General features: G+C 41.2%; 1 protein-coding gene across 1 annotated transcript; it reads right to left on the minus strand.

Annotated features, from left to right (window-relative positions):
• Positions 1–16838: 16838 nt before the first annotated feature.
• Positions 16839–17774, minus strand: LOC103304313 (olfactory receptor 51F1). Its single transcript, XM_008161229.2, has one exon. The coding sequence runs from the start codon at positions 17772–17774 to the stop codon at positions 16839–16841; it is 936 nt and encodes a 311-aa protein (XP_008159451.2).
• Between the last annotated feature and the right edge of the window lie 2463 nt (positions 17775–20237).

The raw sequence follows: 20237 nt of genomic DNA on the forward strand, positions 1-20237 counted from the left end.
AAGATATTACCACCAACCCAGGAGACTTCCTAACACTTCATCCTCAACAATGTCCTTTTCTATAGTAACCATTCTTCTGACTTCTATTAGCATAAATACTTTTCTCTGTTCTTCATCTTGATATATATATATATATATATATCTTTCACTTAATATTTTATCTGTGAGATTCATCACTGAAATAAGATATTTAATTAAGTTCAATTTACTTAGCTACATTTATTTGGTGCTTACCACTTAATATCTTTTACTCTTATTAATATTTTGTTTTATTTTTATACTTCAACTAGATTATAAGTTTGTACTTATTAATATGGTCTCATGAGAAGAAGGGGTTATTTTTAGCTACTTGCTTAGTAGAATTTTATGCTTTTCATAGATAGATATTGAATATGTTCTTGCTAATTGACTTACATTTTATTTGCTTTTCCTGGAATATTCTATTTAACCAGGAATATGACTTCGTCTAAACAAATAATTCACTAATTTTGTCTTGGAATTTTAGAACAATTAAACTCAGATTTGAAGTGAAAATTCATTTTAACTTAGCAGGGAACCATCTCTTCTTAGAGACTACATACATAAGAATTCACTCCCAATAGAATTACAATAATTTAGTACCTTTTTGGAAACAAATACAACCCTGGGACAGAATTAAAAGTACAGGGAGAGGCCTACATAAACATTTAGTGAAATATAAAGGAAGCTTCATAAACCAGTAGTAATACAGTAAGTTATTGAATAAATAAAGTTGGGTAAATTCCATTTGGAAAAATATAATAAAGCATACACCACAATATATATTTAAATTATTTCCTGATGATTAAATATTTACTCATGTATAAACCACATGCAACTTAAATTAAAATCAGGTAAACTGTGGCTGGGTAGCTCAGATGGTTGAAGCATTGTCCCTACACCTAAAGGTTTGATTCCAGTCAGGGCACATACCTAGGTTTTGGATTTGATTCCTACTTTCGTTCCTATGGGAGGCAAGCAATCGATGTTTCTCTCTCACATCGATGTTTGTTTTTCTCTCTCTCTCCCTTCCTCTCTCTCTAAAATCAGTGAAGACATATTCCTCAGGTGAAAATTTTTTAAAAACCAGGGAAATATTTATATAATCCATTAGAAAGAATTTTCTAATGATAACATGAAAGATATAAACCATAGAGGTACAGATTGATATATTTGATTTGATAAAATACAAAGAATTATTTTATTGTTTAAAAAAACCTTTAATTCCACAGAATTAAAAGAATAATTATGAACTGGGAGACACAATTAAAGCACATATGACACTCAGTTGAATAAAGTGCTTACTGTAAAACAGAAAAAAAAAAAAGTAAGTAAAATACATTAAAAATGGAATTCCCCAAAGAAGAACTGCTAGTAATACAGGAAGAATATTTGATTTTACCCTCAGTCAAAGGAATATTAATTAAAACAATTGTTTTTAATCAATTAAATAACAAAGATTAGTAAGGATTGTTGATTTAAAAGAAAACTGCACACTTACATGGTGGAGAGTGATTAGGTAAAAGGTTCATTTACCATTATTTATTCAAATACAAAAGACTTGTTTTCCTTTATTTATTTATTTATTTTTAAAATATATTTTATTGATTTTTTACAGAGAGGAAGAGAGAGGGATAGAGAGTTAGAAACATTGATGAGAGAGAAACATTGATCAGCTGCCTCCTGCACACCCCCTACTGGGGATGCGCCCGCAACCAAGGTACATACCTCCTACTGGGGATGTGCCCACAACCAAGGTACATGCTCTTGACCAGAATCGAACCTGGGACCCTTGAGTCCGCAGGCCGACGCTCTATCCACTGAGCCAAACCGGTTTCGGCAGACTTGCTTTCTTTTACATTAACAATTTATTTAATTTCTCAGAAATTACTAATAGTGATAATAACAGCCATTGCTGCTAGTGTGCATATGATGTGTGTGTGTAAATATATATATATATATATAAATAATTCCTTCAATAATTTCTTATTTCAATAATTGGGCAATAGTGTCAATTTTATGTACTTAACCCTTAAAATAACCTTTTATTTTCAAGATAATAGATAATTATAGACAGATTAATATAGTACATATGAGATATTGTGCTAAATTCCTTAAATTTGAAATTGATCTTATTTCTTATTGTACTAAAAAAAAGCCTAGAGCAAATTGCTATATCCTATGGTTATTAGAGATAAATAACATTTATGTTTTCAACTTATTAGTTCCTTTGACAATAAGCACAGTTTTTGCTATAATTAGCTAAACAGATGAAAACAAAACATTTATATGGGATTTGGAATTTCTTTTCTTTAATTTTAATTACAGTTTACATTCAATATTTTTGTATTAGTTTCTGTTGTACAACATAGTGGTTAGATCATCAGATACTTTACAAAGTGGTCCTCCCAATATTTCCAGTACCCACCTGATACCATACATAGTTATTATATTATTAACTATATTCCCTATGCTGTACTTTACATTTCCAGGGCTATTTTGTGACTGACAATTTGTAGTTTTTTGGGGTTTGGAATTTCTTAATAGGTATCAGGCTCATGGAAGTGAACAAAACAGTGGAGAGTAAGTATAATCAGAAGCATGGAGGGTTTGGAGGTCAGAGACCAGGGATAAGAGGGGAGGGAGGGTCTTACCTTTCAAGATGTGGAGAATTAGAAGGGATAAAAATATAGATGATGAAAGAACAATGCCAGACAACAAGGTGAATTATTGTCATTAACTTCACTTCCAAAAAATTCTTTCTCCTCTTGTTTACCTAAGCTAAATTATTCATAATGCAGCTTGAAGTCACCAGACACATCTTATTCTAGACACAAACAAGTACCATTTCTGATCTGAGAGCAGCTACTTGCCTTGGCCTTTAGACTTCTCTTACCCTTATTTAGAGTGAGTTAAACGAAGGTCACCCATTTACCACTATGAATGGAAACTTTTTATAAGGGACCGTGATGATGTTGCCGTTTACCTAATTGAAATAAAAATACCCTTGGGATTTATGCATCATTCTGTTGTGCTTCACCTGTCTGCCCCCCTGGGTGAGTTAGTTGGCACTAGGAAATGTGGGTGCTCAGATAAGTGGGGGGGGGGGGGAAAGCAAAGAAAAAACCATAATGACATTGTGACTCTATGTTTACATGTTTTAATTAAAAATAAAACTGAATCATTATTTTAAACATGGATACACAACGTTCAAGAAGAAGTCCCAGAATCTAGTTCCGAATTTTATTCTACTATGTGTCTCTTGTAAATAATCTATTAAATAGGGTTTTTTTTTTTTTTGTGTGTGTGTGTGTACAACTATGTGGAATGGCAGATGCTTTGAAAGTATCTCTAGGTAGTAGCATAATTTCAGGTATCTAGTACATATGCATTAATGTTTGTTAACATGAGCAAATGGATATTAACAATCAGAAACAAGCAGTAAAATAGAAATGAAAAGTCAAGGGGCTGCATGGGGGTTCCCTTTTTAATAGAAGAAGGAAAATCAGACAAGAAGGGAGGTCAAGTAGAAGCAACTTCCAGGTTGGTTCTCAAGGATTACATTAATTAACATCTGTATAGTGATTAATGTTTGCCAAGTAATTTCAGGTACATTATCTTCTTTAGTCTTGGCTGTTGAGGCTAAAGCAAACATGTTTTATTTACCTTCCATTTATTCATGAACACAGTGCTTAACACAAAGTCAGTGGTTAATTGAGTTAATTTATTTCTTACACTTGAAGATCTATTTCATGCTTTAGAAAAGAGAATTGTATAGACAAGCAAAACAGAAGTCATTTTATTCAACTATTTGGTTGATGGTTAGGTTAACTATTTAATAAAGTTGGTTACATATACAAGTCATAAAAATAATTTTAACCTACACTGAACATTTTCTTTCAACCTAAAATTTATATATGTGATTTATTTGTAATCATTTGATGAAGAGTTAGGGCCTTTTAATGTAGTTCTGTAAATTTGAATTCCATATTATCCTCCTTTCATAAACCATATTTTAATATACTGTATAAATTTTCATTACAATAATTATGATGATTGAGAAAAAAAAAACAAGTATCCTACAGTTCACTTACTGGGGGCACTGAGGACATGGAGAATGAGCTATGAGTATTAAACTAGCTACTAACACATCAGTCAGTATTACAGGGGGGATAAATATTGCTGGTGAGTGTAGAAAGCTTATTTTGTAGAACTTGCATAGAAATCTTATCTTAACTACTTTATTGCAGTATGATTGACATATAAAAACTGTATATAGTGTACACAACTTGATAAGTTTGGGGATAAGTGTACAACCATGTAACCATCAAGGCCATAAACATATCCATCACCTTTCAGTTTCCTCCTACCCCTCTATTATTATATTAATTATTATCCTATATAATAAAAGCCTAATATGCTGAGTGTCCAGTCGTCCAGTCGGCTGTTCAACCAATGTGTAATATAATAATGATATGCTAAGGTTGCTCAACTGCTCGCTATGACATGCACTGACCTCTAGAGGGCAGATGCTCCAACTAGTAGGTTAGCTTGCTGCTGGGGTCTGGCCAATCGGGACTGATCGAGATGGGCCGGACTTGTCCTGGAGCCCTCCTGAGATCCCTCCCAGCTGGCCAACCTCCTGCATCCTTCCCTGATCCTGATCGTACACCATTGGGGTTCCCTCGGCCTGGCCTGCGCCCTCTTGCAATCTGGGACGCCTCGGGGGATGTCTGAGAGCCAATTTTGGCCCAATCCTGCAGGCCAGGCCTAGGGACCCCACACGAATTCATGCACCGGGCCTCTAGTATTATTATGTTGTGGTAAGAACTACCCTCTTATCAAATTTAAGTATATACTATAGTATTGTTAACTATAGGCCAACAGATACATGCAAAGGTGTTCACTATCAGAGAAATGGAGATCAAAATCACAATATCACCTCACACTTGCTTAAACTGCCTATTATTAAAAAGAAAAGGTAACAAATGTTGCTGAGCATGTGGAGATTAGGGAATTCTGGTATACTGTTGGTGAGAATTTAAATTGGTACAGCCATTACAATAAATAATATGAAGGTTTCTTGAAAATTAAAAAATAGAATTACCATACCATGTGATCCAGTATTTCACCTCTGGGTATTTATCCAAAGAAACTGAAATCAGGATCTCTAAGAGATATCTGCATCCCTAGGTTTACTGCAAATATACTTATAATTTTGGTATACATTTTTACTTAAGTGGAACAAGAGAGGGGAGAAGAGACTCATCAAAGATGGCAGCATATAGTTTAAGCATTTCCATCGTTGAGAGGTGCATAGTAGAGTTCTAAGAATCCTCCATTATACAACCAGAAAACTGCTCTGCCAACTGTATGGCTCAAAGAAAAGACACTACAGCTAAGGGCATAAGTTTCTGTATCTGAAAAATAGAATGATGAACTAGATAATTTCTTAAAATGTTAAGGAAAATGCTGGGCTGGTGTAGCTCAGAGGTTGAGCATCGACCTATGAACCAGGAGGTCACGGTTCGATTACCGGTTCGTCAGGGCATATGCCTGGGTTGCCAGCCGGCTCAGTCCCCAGTGTGAGGTGTGCAGGAGGCAGGTGATCAAGGATTCTCTTTCATCTCTCTCTCTCTCTCTCTCTCTCTCTCTCTCTCTCTCTCTCTTCCTCTCTGAAAGGAAAATACAGAGGATTAAGATTTAGTGTTTTCTTGGCTGATGGAATTTGTTTATAATTTGGACAGCATGAGAAGGTTATTTTAAGCGATGTTGTGATTCCATTAAAAGATTAACCTGACAATTGCATAGAAGATAAAGTGCAATGAGGAGAGCCTGCAGTAGGGCCCCTGGTAAGGATGTGCTGATAGCAAAGAGAGATTCTAAAGCAGTGGTTCTCAGCCTTTCTAATGCTGCGACCCTTTAATACCGTTCCTCATGTGGTGGTGACCTCCAACCATAACATTTTTTTCGTTGCTACTTCATAACTATAATTTTGCTACTGTTAATGAATCGTAATGTAAATATCTGTGTTTTCTGATGGTCTTAGGTGACCCTGCTAGCGGTTCTCAATTTTATGGTTGGTGTCACCACAACATGAGGAACTGTATTAAAAGGTCTCAGCATTAGAAAGGTTGAGACCCACTGTTCTAAAGGCACAAATTGTGGAGTTGGAAATGAGAAAGTTTAGTAAAGTGCAGCATCAAAGAAGTGATACATAGTTTATATGGTAATAGTTCTGATGTTAAAGATAGAGAGAAAGGCCAAAGGTGACATCAATAAATTAGACTTGGTTGACTAAAAAGAGGGTGGCGTTACAAAGGGAGATACAAAGTTTTAGTTTGGATCGCCTGGACATTTAAACAGAAAGACATGTTGCTGGGTGTCAGAGGAGCATTTGGTCAAGCTTTTTCAATGAAGGATATCTTTTAATCACCTATATCTTTCATTGTCAGAAATAATTTCACTCATATACAGACGAATTCGATGTTTTATAAATGAAACAAAATAAATTTGGTTTTGGACCTGCTGACTTTGAGGTACTGATGGGGCATGTGGATTATTTTGATAGGAAGACACAGTTAGAAATGCTTCGTGAGAGTACATGTCCTTTGAGAGCATGTTTTATTTATTTTTACAGAGCAGGTGTTGGCAAATATTAATTGAATGAATAAATAATGAAAAATAAATGTTTAATTTTATAAAATTAGGTTTGAATAATGGGTTTCTTTTCTGACTAACACAAAATAGGGCAATGAATACAGAAACATAGATTTAAGCTACCATAGATATTATGCAATTATTTTTGTATATTTTGTTTAATTCTCATAAATTGCCTCAGATTGAGAATTATTAGGTCTTTAAACTTTTAATGATATATAGCACTATTTGTTCTTAGTAGCAAAGTACTAGTATTAAATTAAATTTATAAAACAGTAATTGTCAGAATAAGTAATTATTTAACATAAAAAACAGGAAAATTTTATGAAGAATCTAAATTATACATGAAGGACAGTTTATCATTTCTATGCCTAACAGAGTAAGAATTTTAAATATTGATTACTTTTTAATCTTTGCTTCAAAATTATCTGAATTTATCTCTGCAAGCCTGCAGGAAAGATAGGACATGTTAACAATGTCTTTACACTTTGCAATTTCATGACTGTTCTGTTATTCATCTAATCACTGATTTTGTAATCCTCTGTACTTTTGCCTTGAGCTGTTATGCTAAAAGGGAAACTTAAAGTTGAAAACATTCTTCTGTTTAGTCATTTATTTAATCCCCAGGATCATGACTATTGTCTTGAAGACATTTGTCACTAATCACATGTTCTTAATGCACTCTGTTGGTGAATAAAGAGTGGGTACTAGAATGGTGTTGGGTTTAAAAACATTTTTAAAATTTTCAATTACAGTCAACATTCAATATTACATTAGTTTCAGGTATACAGTGTAGCAGTTAGACATAAGCCACAAGCTTAAAGGGACGGCCCAGTGCACCACCCCTGCACACGTGAACCTGATTGATCAATACTGGAGGCTTAGACACCAGATCCAAGCAGGGCCAATCAGATGCTCTCTCATGAGAATTTTTAACACTATATTTCAAGATAGTTTCTGAGTTACAGAAAAGCTGCAAAAGGAATACCCATGTATCCTTCACCCTGCTACTTTATTTCCTGAGCATCGGAAACTTCAAGGGAGATGCATGAAGACTTGGGAAATGACATACTCTTAAACTTCTCCTGAGCAGCCTAGTTGCTCTGGCTTCTCTGTCTCACGAATCAGTTGTTTGGCTTGTTTGTATTGCCCTAAATATTTTTCTTTTAATTTGAGATGAGGAGGTTATTAAAATGAGCCCTTCACACCTTAGACTAATGGAGAAAAACAGTCTTAGTGACTGAGCTTTTAAATCCATGATCACATTCGAAGATGGCCACATTTCCCATGAGCTTCTCCAGACAGAGACTGAGTGTGGCAGGGAAATTAAGGCAGGTCCATTCCCAGAGGGCACAGCACTTGTCTGACAGGTGACTTTGACTTGAGGATATCCAATGGCTTTTACTAACCTGTTAAGAATTGCACTACAGAGTAAGATACTTTCTACCAAAACTATTTTTTGCCGTCTTTCCTTAACACAAAGTTTACATCAAGGTATGATAGTTCTTCCAGTCTCCTTCTTTTTGCCCATTTGTCTTCTTTTTTTTGTAGTAAATGTTACCTAGCGCCTTGTTGGCTGCTTGTCTATTTTGCCCCAATGATGTCTGCTCTATTAATCACCTTCACAACTATTTGCACATTAAGCTTTCCTGTCTGCCTTTTGGGCCTTGTAGGTCCTTATGATAATTGTAGTCCCCCTGATTTTTGGTGATTAACCACTGCTATCTGGTTTCTATTATGTCAAGGCCTCATCATATACATCCATATTCAAGAGCCTGGTTCTGGGATTGCATCTCTTACTCTCATTCCTCGTCAACAGAACAGAGCCACTTCTCAACTTCTTAGTGATGGTGGTATCACTTTCACAGCTCATTCCTAATGGCTTTGATGAATGGTGTGTCCTCTGGGCCTCTCATGGAACACACCTTAAGGTGGATTCTTGCCTTATATAATTTACCCATCCCAGCATGCTCATTTTCCTCAGACATTTTAGTCAATGGGCAAAAGAATGGTTCATAAAAGGAGTGGAACTACAAATACAATGTAGACTAAAAGCCAAAAGGGCAGGCATGTGGTATCTTAGAGTGGAAAACAGCACGAGTCAACTTGAAGTTAAGCTCTGGTATGAAAGAAATGGTGAGAATACAAGCCTGGTTGGAAACCTGGGTCATGAAGGAAATAAGAAAGTAACTGACTTCAAGGCTGAGAGATTTCAGTAGGTCCATCCTTCTGAAGAAAACATTTAAATTCATTTTTTCCCCATAAATTCATCAGATGGCAGGGTACTAGATGGATCAGTTAAAAGAGAGAACAGGCAGAGAATACAACAGATATATAAATGAAAGAATCAAGACTTACATAGTGTAGGTGCCCGTCAGCAGATGACTGGATCAGAAAACTGTGGTACATCTACACAATGGAATACTATGCTGCCATAAAAAAGAAGGAATTCTTACCATTTGCAGCAACCAGGATGGAACTGGAGAACATTATGCTAAGTGAAATAAGCCAGTCAATGAAGGAAAAATACCACATGATCTCACACATTTGTGGATAATAAAGAACATTATAAACTGATGAATAAAAAGATAGATACAGAGGTAGTAAAGCATCAAACAGACTATCAAATTTCAGTGGGAAGGTTAGGGAGAGGTGGGGGAGATAAGAGATCAACCTTAGGACTTGTATGCATGCATATAAGCATAACCAATGGATGCAAAACACTGGGGGGTGAGGGCATGTATGGGAGTGGGGTGGGGGGGCAATGGTAAGATATGTACACATATAATACCTTAATAATAATAAAAAAGACTTACATAGTGTGTGAAAAATATAGTGAAAACAATGCTATGCCTTCACATGCACACAGATGTTTTCTTCTTTCTTGTCACTCTTTTTCATTTCTACCTGTGACCTATGGAATGAGCTACTCTGACCCTCAAGACTCTACTATGAGTATCTTTTTTTTTTTTTTCTCAAGAAATGTGGTGGGTTTATTAGTTTCTGCTCTGTCAAGTGATCACAAAGTTGGTGACTTAACACAACAGAAATGTATTCTCTTGCCAGTATAGATGACAGAAACCAAAATCAGCATCAGTGAGTCCAAACCAAGATGTTGGGAGAGCCTCACTCCCTCTGTGGCTCTAGGGGAGCCTTTGCCCTTTGCCTCTCCCAACTTCTGGGGGTGCAGGCATTCATTGGCCACAGCTGCCTCACTCCACTTTATGCCTCCTTCTTCACATCATCTCTTCTTCTGAATGTGTCAAACCTTCCTTTGCCTCTCTTTTTTTTTTTTTTTTTAATTTCTTTATTGATTAAGGTGTCACATATTTGTCCTCATCCCCCCATTCCCATCCCACCCCTCTCCCCACGCATGCCCCAATCCCCTGTTGAACTTAACCATTGGATAGGCTTATATGCATGCATACAGGTCCTTTGGTTGAACTCTCCCCCTCCCCCGACCCTCCCCCTACCCTCGCCTGTCCTCCCTCTGAGGCCCGATAGTCCGATCGATGCCTCCTTGCTTCTGGTTCTGTTCTTGTTCCTCAGTCTATGTTGTTCATCATTTCCCCTAGATGAGCAAGATCATATGTCACTAGATATATACTAATAAGAACTGAATGTGAGACGAGCAATAATAGTTATGCTGACAGGCAAATGAATCAATCTGTAGTGAGCTTCCCCCTGGACCAACAGTTCTTTTGAGACCCAATTTCAATCTCCAGTAGTTCCTTATGTGTACATGTCAGCACTGACCCCTCAGCTCTGGATGGTGGACAAATGGTGGTAATGGAGGTCCGACTCCCTCTGGTTTGGTCTCGGCCGAACCCAGGGGCACGGCGTCACCCAGACTAAGGGGCACGTGGTCTCACCCGGGCCTGGGACCCAGCCTCACCCGGATGGATCCGGGGGCGCACGGCCTCACCCGGACCCAGGATCTGGCTTCACCCGTACCCAGGGACGCTTGGCCTCTCCCAGACCCAGGGGCACGTGGCCTCACACGGGCTTAGTTGCACAAGGCCTCACCTGGTTCCAGGGACACATGGTCTCTCCCGGACCCAGGGACGCTTGGCCTCTCCCAGACCCAGGGCCACTTGGGCTCACCCGGGCCTAGGTGTACGAGGCCTCACCCGGATCCAGGGACACATGGTCTCACCCGGACCCAGGGACGCTTGGCCTCTCCCAGACCCAGGGCCACTTGGGCTCACCCAGGCCTAGGTGCACGAGGCCTCACCCGGATCCAGGGACACATGGTCTCACCCGGACCCAGGGACGCTTAGCCTCTCCCAGACCCAGGGCCACTTGGGCTCACCCGGGCCTAGGTGTACGAGGCCTCACCCGGATCCAGGGACACATGGTCTCACCCGGACCCAGGGACGCTTGGCCTCTCCCAGACCCAGGGCCACTTGGGCTCACCCAGGCCTAGGTGCACGAGGCCTCATCCGGATCCAGGGACGCATGGTCTCACCCGGACCCAGGGACGCTTGGCCTCTCCCAGACCCAGGGGCATGTGGCCTCACCCGGGCCTAGGTGCACGAGGCCTCACCCGTATCCAGGGACACATGGTCTCACCCGGACCCAGGGATGCTTGGCCTCTCCCAGACCCAGGGCCACTTGGGCTCACCCGGGCCTAGGTGCACGAGGCCTCACCAGGATCCAGGGACACATGGTCTCACCCGGACCCAGGGATGCTTGGCCTCTCCCAGACCCAGGGGCACGTGGCCTCACCCGGGCCTAGGTGCACGAGGCCTCACCAGGATCCAGGGACACATGGTCTCACCCGGACCCAGGGACGCTTGGCCTATTCCAGACCCAGGGCCACTTGGGCTCACCCGGGCCTAGGTGCACGAGGCCTCACCCGGATCCAGGGACACATGGTCTCACCCGGACCCAGGGACGCTTGGCCTCTTCCAGACCCAGGGCCACTGGGGCTCACCCGGGCCTAGGTGCACGAGGCCTCACCTGGATCCAGGGACACCTGGTCTCACCCGGACCCAGGGACGCTTGGCCTCTACCAGACCCAGGGCCACTTGGGCTCACCCGGGTCTAGGTGCACGCGGCCTCACCTGGATCCAGGGACACATGGTCTCACCCGGACCCAGGGACGCTTGGCCTCTCAGACCCTGGGGCACGTGACCTCACCCATGCCTTGGTGCACGAGGTCTCACCCGGATCCAGGGACACACGGTCTCACCCGGACCCAGGGACGCCTGGCCTCCCCCAGACCCAGGGGCACGTGGCCTCACCCGGGCCTAGGCGCACGAGGCCTCACCCGGATCCAGGGACACACGGTCTCACCCGGACCCAGGGACGCCTGGCCTCCCCCAGACCCAGGGGCACGCGGCCCCACCCGGGCCTAGGTGCACGAGGGCCCACCCGGATCCAGGGACACATGGTCTCGCCCGGACCTAGGGGTGCGTGGCCTCTCTCAGACCCAGGGGCACGTGGCCTCACCTGGACCTAGGTGCACGAAGCCACCCGGACCCAGGGGCGCGTTACCTCTCTCAGACCCCTGGTCGCGTGGTCTCACCCGGATCCAGGGGCTCACGGCCTCACCCGTACTCGGGACCCAGGGGCCCACGGCCTCACCCGGACCCAGGGTTCAGATTCGCCCGGACCCAGGGGCACATGGCCTCACCCGAACCCGGAATCCAGCTTCACCTAGACCCAGAGGCGTGTGACCACATCTGAGCCCAGAGGCTCGCAGGCTCGCCTGGACTCGGGTCTCAGCGGGGTTTCGTCTTCTTGATCCCAATTCCTGTTGGTCAATTCCCTCTCAGCAATTCCTTCGGTCATTTTCTCAGAGCTCCAGGGCGGCTGCCGCAGAACTCGTTGGGCGGCGGGCTCGGCAAGGCTCCGGTGTGCCCGGTGCCCGGCGGTGGGCTGGTCCGGTGTCGCTGCGTCGGCCCTTGGGTCTGCAACAGTGGCCAGTCGCTGAGCGTGCGCACCTGGCCACTTCGGGGCATTGAGATTCTTGAAGGACTCGGAGGTCAGCAAGCACGGAGTCTCCCACCCCATGTCTCCCAGGGGCTCGTCTGTCCGTGCTCGGCAGCGAGTGGAGCCGTCCCCTCAGCCGGAGACCGCCGGGGGAACTGCGCCGAGCACGTTCCAGGCCACTATTGTGTCGCCTGAGCCATAGTTCTTAAAGTGTGGACTTTGAGTCACCGGCATCAGCATCATCCTGCGTACCCCTCTCTTTTATTCTAGTTGTAGAGCATCTGCTCAGCCAGCCCCCCGGTCTTTCTGGCTGGTGTCTGCTCTGCTCTCCCGTCGTAGTCTCAATATTGTTGTGGTAGGCAACGATCAGGCTGCCGCCCTATGTCTCCATCTTGGTCCTCCTTTGTACAGTTAAGTCTTGATTGTTGTTGGTGTCACTGGGAGGAATTGTCCTCCAGGCCAATTGGCCGTGAGGACCCTCTTTGTCTATATAGGAAGAGTTGCCGTGCAGGAGACATGTTTGTGGGCCGGGTCTTGATGCAGCAATGCCTCGGCGCTCACTGAGTCTGCCTCTAGAATGCCTCCCTTATGCAAGTGATTGAAATCTGGTGTCATCTCCCACCAACCACTAGATGCCCTCGTTTCTGGGTCTCCAATGTAGTGTGGGTCAGCCACTACCTGAGGCACTCAGCAGGAAAAAGCTTCTGCTCAGCTTGGCTGGGGCGGAGCTACAGGGTGGAGCCTACAACCTTGGCTTCCTGTCAGCCCCGCCCTATGAAGCTCCTGTGTCTGTGTCCCTCTGTATTCCTTGCAAACACCTCTGAGAGAAACGCGCCCTGGAGTTTCGCCCACTGTCAAACAGTCCAGTCCCTCCCCTAATGAATCTGGACTCCCAGATTCTCGCCTGGAACTGGGTTTCAGTGTAGTTGGAACTGGGTCTCAGCGCAGTCTGGCGTCCCTGTCTCCTTCCCAGCAGGGTCACCAGTGGCGCAGGCAAAAGTCCGTCCTCTGCGCGCTTTCCAGTGCGCGCGTCTGGAGCCGCCGCTTCTCTGTGCCTCCGCCACCACAGCCCAAATTCATTCCCCCAGCTTGCGCCTGGCTTCCCAGGGTTTCGCCCGGAACTGGGGTTCAGTGCAGTCGGAACTGGGGTTCAGCACGGTCCTGAGCTTATGTCTCCTTCCCGCTAGGGCAGTTCAGTGGCGCAGGCAACAGTCCGTCCTTTGCGCCCCTTCCCGTGCGCGCCTCTGGAGCTCTGCCTTCCCCCGCTCCTCTGTGCCTGCACCCCACAGCCCAGATTCATTCCCCCAGCCTGCGCCTGGCTTCCCAGGGTTTCGCCCGGAACTGGCGCTCAGTGCAGTCGGAGCCGGCGCTTAGTGCACTCCGGAGCCTTTATCTCCTTCCTGCCAGTGAACGCTGGCCAGGCCATCAGCCGCCCCTTCCTCTCCGGCTCCATCCTCCCCGCAGGCGCGCGTGCTCGTGTCTCCGCCAGTTTCTCCATACCTCAGGCTTTTACGGCTCCCCCGATTGTCCCCGTGGCCTTCTCCTTCCCCCCAGCTGTGGGCATTTCAGTCCGCCAGCTCTCCTGTGGTTCTGGACGATGTCCGTTCTGATTTCTAGTTGTGCCTTTGAAATTGTTGTGCCCGGCTGCAGGTTAGGTGTTTCACCTATGCCGCCATCTTGGTTTCTCCATGAGTATCTTTTTAATGGTGTCTCCTTGAGCTACTAAAATTTATTAGAATATGAATTAAATAATTTTACCTCAAGCCTACTCTACACACTAAGCTAAGCATTAGTTTATTCTCATTGAGAATTGTACCAAGTAACATGTCTATATAGTATCCTGGACATTTTGTAAACCAGCAGTACAATTCACACTAAATAAATTATCCAAGATTTTGCTTGCACTTTATAAGAGTCCCCAAATATATCAAGAAGATTTCTCCTTTGCCATCATCTTGTTCTCTTGCTCCGTTCTAGCTAGTGTTCTCCATAGATACCTAGAGTTTTTTCCTTTCTTGTGTGTGTGTGTGTGTGTGTGTGTGTGTGATTTATCTAGGAACACACTCGCAATTGTAGCTCTTTAAGTATCTGAAAGTAAAAGTCCCTCAACTTTAATATTCTGTGTTTTATCTTTCTGAAGCTCCAAAGAGCTAGCAGGCATGTAGAATTACCAGAACCAAAGTCCCCCACATAAAAATTCAGGAAGCACAACTACATTTCTAAACCAAATCTAATCACTTCCTTTATAAAATAGTATTGTTCAAGCAAAATATGTTTTTTAAGCAAGTAATACAAATATTCTCATCTTGGAAAAATCTGATGGATAAAGAAAACAAAAGGAAAAATAACAAAAGATTTGGTTTTCATATTTTTCAATGCTCGATTCAGTTAAGATTCTAAATTTTAAAACTCAGGAGAGTATTTTTCCATGAAAAGTAAAATGATGACACAATACTTATATTCTTCCACAGAATTGCTGGAATGCTATTCTCCATTTACTTTTGGAATCACTTCTCAGATGGCAATGCAAACAAGGGGTATAATTTTGTATTATAAACTATTACAACATTTAATGCATTATTTTAGAACTTGTCTATGTCACTACTTCACACATTAGACTTTAAGCTCCTTGAGTGTAGAGGAATACATTTTCACTTTTATTTTCTATTGCTTTTCACAAGGCCAAACATAAGGTAGACCCCCAGACACTGGTGTGCTGGTAAACTGTATCTCTGAAAACAAACAAAGAAACAAATGCCCTCTTCATTTGCAGTTTACTGATTCCCATGGTATTTGCAAAATGCTGACTTCAGCTGCCTGTAAAGCATCACTGAAAACAAAGTTGAGATGAGATACACACTATGGGTTCTCACAAGCTGGTGTGAGCTCCAGCACACTGCTGTCCCAGTGTTTATGGGATACATGAAGCATCCCTCCTATTGATTAATTTCTCAACTACAACAAAATTGATGCGACTCCCATCAGGTTCCTACCTCTATTTTTCTCTGAGTTATTCTACCAATTTATTCAGTCGAGTTTTAAGCTGCCTGCCTCTTAAAATCGATATAGTTTCTGTGAGTCTCTTTCCAGGAACCAAAAGGCTTAGGTCTAGCTACAGATAACTGTTTATATGCTGAAAGCAATGGATTCTTTACTTTGGCTGGTTGAGAGCCATGTAGGTCCTTCATGGCATTTGTAAAATCTCTGACTTTCATGGAAAATAGTATGAGTGTGTTTATATGTGATTTTTCTGTGGAGAAGGGCTAATGGGTTTCATTAGATTCCAATTTGTGCAGAAAATGGTTAAGAGCCTATGCCCCTAACTTCCTTATATTTTACTACTACACTATCTTTTCAGTTTTCCAAAGTTCCCATTTCCTGTGGCGAATTACCAAATGTCCCTAATCCTTGAAGCTTTAACTATTGACTATCAAGTACTAGATACTGATGGATTGCTTACTTTTTGAGCATACATGCACTTATATTTTGTTTTATTAGTAATTAATGAAGAAAACTAAAGAATACACTAAGGAAGCCATTATGACTTTTTAAACCATGATCTACAGAAATGAAGATCTAGTGTTTACTTTTGATCTCATAACATGTTTCCTAGATGCTTTCGTCAGAGTATGCAAAACACTAGTGAAGAGCATGGCTTCTGAGACACAGAAAGCCTGGATTCAGATTAAACCCTGCTCTATGGATGTCTGGCCTTTGATGAATAAATAAATGTTTCTAGGCTCCAGTGTCTTCATCTTTAAAAATATTAATAATTTCATTGAATCATTTAAAACAATAAATAGAATACAGGGGTGAGCAAAAGTAGGTTTACAGTTGTAAGTACACAAAACACCAAGTTTTTAAAATATTATTATTTATTTAACTATATGTCTTTTTCAAATGAACAACTATACACTTATTTTTGCCCACCCCTGTATATCTCAAAAGCAGCTAACAGGGCACTGAATATAATAAATGTTAATTACTATGGGATGTGATTTTTATTATTTTATTATTATATTTTCCTGTTTCCATTATTGGACTACAAAATTTCTGAGATATAGCATATGTATATTTGATAACTGAAAATACAAAAATGCTTATTACATGTTGAATCAATGAATAAATGATAAAAGATATCTGACAGGCAGTTACCTACCAGGGTTGCTTTTTACAGTGAAAGTAACTTTTATCAGGTTTTTCTCAAAATTGATCATCTCTGTTTATTTTGTAAGAAGACTAAGTATAGCCTTGCGAATCTGTTTTGTTTTCACACTATAGATGACAGGGTTGAGCACAGGGGGCAAAAGCAAGTATATATTGGCCATCATTGAATGGACCACTTTGGGGGCTGATCGGCCATAGCGATGCACCAAGGACAAGCTAATCATGGGGATGTAGAAAATGGCAACCGCCCCAACGTGAGAGACACAAGTACTAAAGACCTTGTGCCGTTCTTTGGGGGAGGCCATACTGAGCACAGAGCGAATGATCAAGATATAAGACAGGACAATGCATGGTGTATCCACTCCTGTGGTCAGAATGAGACCAATTAATCCACAGATGTTGTTGGCCCAAGTATCTGAACATGCTAATTTAATTAAATCTGGATGGTAACAGTAAGAATGGGAAAGGACATTTACTTTACAGAAGGAGAGGGGCTTAAGGAGTAAGAGTAGTGGCACTATTAATATTACAGTGCGTAAAATGATTAAGAGACCCATCTGAATAATTCTGGAATTAGTGAGAATAGCAGTGTACCTTAGAGGGTTACAGATTGCCACAAAGCGGTCAAAGGCCATGGCCACCAGCACCCCAGATTCTATGAAAGTAAATCCATGAAGAAAAAACATCTGGATAATGCAGCTATCTAGACTGATTTCTCTTGCATTAAACCAGAAGATAGCTAATGTCGTTGACATTGTAGAAATAGTCAAGCCCAAGTCAGCAGCTGACAGCATGGAGAGGAAATAGTACATGGGCTCATGGAGACTGTGCTGGGTGATGATGACAAACAGGATCATGCTGTTCCCAGAGAGGGCAATGGCATAAAGACAGCAGAAGGGAATGGAGATCCAGGCATGGACAGACTCCAGGCCAGGAATGCCGGTCAACAAGAAAGTTGGAAATGTAGAAGTCAAGTTACTGAAGATCTCCATGTTTTATAGATTTGTAGCATTTGTCCTCACAATGCTCATATCCTATAGAAATAAGAAATTATATATTATATAAAAATAGTTAGATAAATTTTCTTTTGATTAAGAAAGTTATCTCAAGACATCGGTAAGTACTTATTGAGAATACTCTAAATCAAATGCTATTTTATACATACATACACATATGTGTGTGTTTACTCTTAAATTCAAGATAAATATGTCAATATAGTTTTATACATATTGTAATTTAATTATTTTCTATATTGACAGAACTTATAGTTCCATTAAATGGCAATATTAAATGATTAGAGACTTAGTTATAAAATCAGTGCATTATTTTTAATGACTTGTATGAAATGACTAATAGAAGTCCACTTAAAAATATCTATGGGTCAGCAGTGCTCATGTGGATATAAATCTCCAGATTTTTGCTGGTAATATACGTTTGGAAATATCATTGTATAAGTGCCATTTTAATCAAACAGTGTAGGTCAACTATCTCAGAAATTAGATTTATAAGAAATAACTGGTGAAGATGAAAAAGTTATTGGAAAGGTCTATATACTCTAAATCAAGATGAAAATAGGCAGCTCTACAGGAACATTAAAATCAAGAGGACAGAGTGTCATGACTGGATGTTGCATGTACATCTGGGTTAAATTGCTTCAGAGGTCAAGTCTTCTAAGGATTAAAATTTTCAAATGCATCTGAGAACACATTAGTGATCCTAGAAAACATAGTTGAAGTCCAGCATTGAAAGCTGAGAACCTGCCCTAGTTGGTTTGGCTTAGTGGATAGAGCATAGGCCTGTGATTGAAGGGTTCTTGATTCCAGTCAAGGCACATGCCTGGGTTGTGGGCTCGATCTCCAGTTGGGGGCATGCAGGAGGCAGCCAATCAAAGATTCTCTCTCATCATTGATGTTTTTATCTCTCTCTCCTCTCCCTTCCTCTCTGAAATCAATCTATCTATATCTATATCTATATCTAATCTAATCTATATCTATATATATCTATATCTATATCTATATCTATATCTACATATCTATCTATCTATCTATCTATCTATCTATCTATCTATCTATCTACATGCTGAGTGGCCAGATTATTATGATCTCTGAACGCATAATAATATGGCCACTCAGTATATATATATATGTGTATGTTTATATATATATATTAGAGGCCCGGTGCATGAATTCATGCATGGGTGGGGTCCGGCCAGCCTGGCCTGGGGGAGGGGACATGAGCGGTTTGCCAGCCTGCCTGCTGGTCTAACTCCTGGTCGAGGGGACAATTTGCATATTAGCCTTTTATTATATAAGATATACACTGAGTGGCCAGATTTTTATGCATTCAGAGATCATAATAATCTGGCACTCAGTGTATATATATTTGTATGCTGAGAACCTATTACAGTGATCTGAAGAATGAGTAGAAAAACAAGTAGTGGAGGCACAGCGTCTAGTATTTTTGAAACTTATCAGTGAAGGCAGGGAGAAAAATAAGCAATGACCAAAGAAGACTGTAAGGGGAATGTAAGATTTTTGTAAGAATGGAAAGACCTAGACAAATGAACATATTTATAAACTGATGTCTAAGATATATACAATACATAGTGTGAGACTGAAAATATGGAATGCTAGGATTAATTGATGTAGAAAATTACTGAAGACAATAGTGGGTGATTGAATATGTAGCATGATGATAATTAGCTCTAAAAAGATGAGGATCCTCATTTCTGTTGACACTTGTAAGTGCTATATGAGTAGGTTGGTGGAGGGTTAGAGGAGGTAAATATCACCAAGTGCAATTTTTTCCTCCACAAAATTTTTTATTGTGATCAAATACACCAAAAAATATTTTACCATCAACCATTTTTAGGTGTGCAGTTCAGTGATATTAAATACATTTTTTTCTTTATTGATTAAGGTATTACATATGTGTCCTTATCGCCCCATTGCGCTGCCCCCCACATTCTTAATGTTGTGCAAACATTGTCACCATTCATCTCTATACATCTATTCATCTTATAAAAGTAAAACTCTATACCCATTAAACAATAACTTCTTATTTTCCCCATTCCAAACGCTAGGCAACGACAATTAACACCTTTTTCGCCTCCTTACCAGCTTCATATGAAAAGAGGAGCCTTTTCTGTCTTCACTAGCAGAGCAAGAACAAGTTGTAGTTTTGGAGCCATGAATTTTATAGTAAATTGGTATTAAGCTCTGGGGCCTTTGGCAAATTTAAATTTCCCTGGAGCCATAAAAAGAGAAAAACTTTTCTCTTCATCTATAAATACAGGACAATGCTGTGTAATCTCAGAAGGGTTTTAGCTACTAGCTCAAGTGACAAGTGGCCCTTAGAGACCTTTAATGCAAAGCAAATAAACCAAATTATCCATATAAATGAATGTTTGGATCTTGCTCTGTCACTGGGGAATAGAGAAGTGCATGTCATTGTCT

The sequence above is a fragment of the Eptesicus fuscus genome, chromosome 13 (genome assembly GCF_027574615.1).
Source record: "Eptesicus fuscus isolate TK198812 chromosome 13, DD_ASM_mEF_20220401, whole genome shotgun sequence".
NCBI lineage: Eukaryota > Metazoa > Chordata > Mammalia > Chiroptera > Vespertilionidae > Eptesicus > Eptesicus fuscus.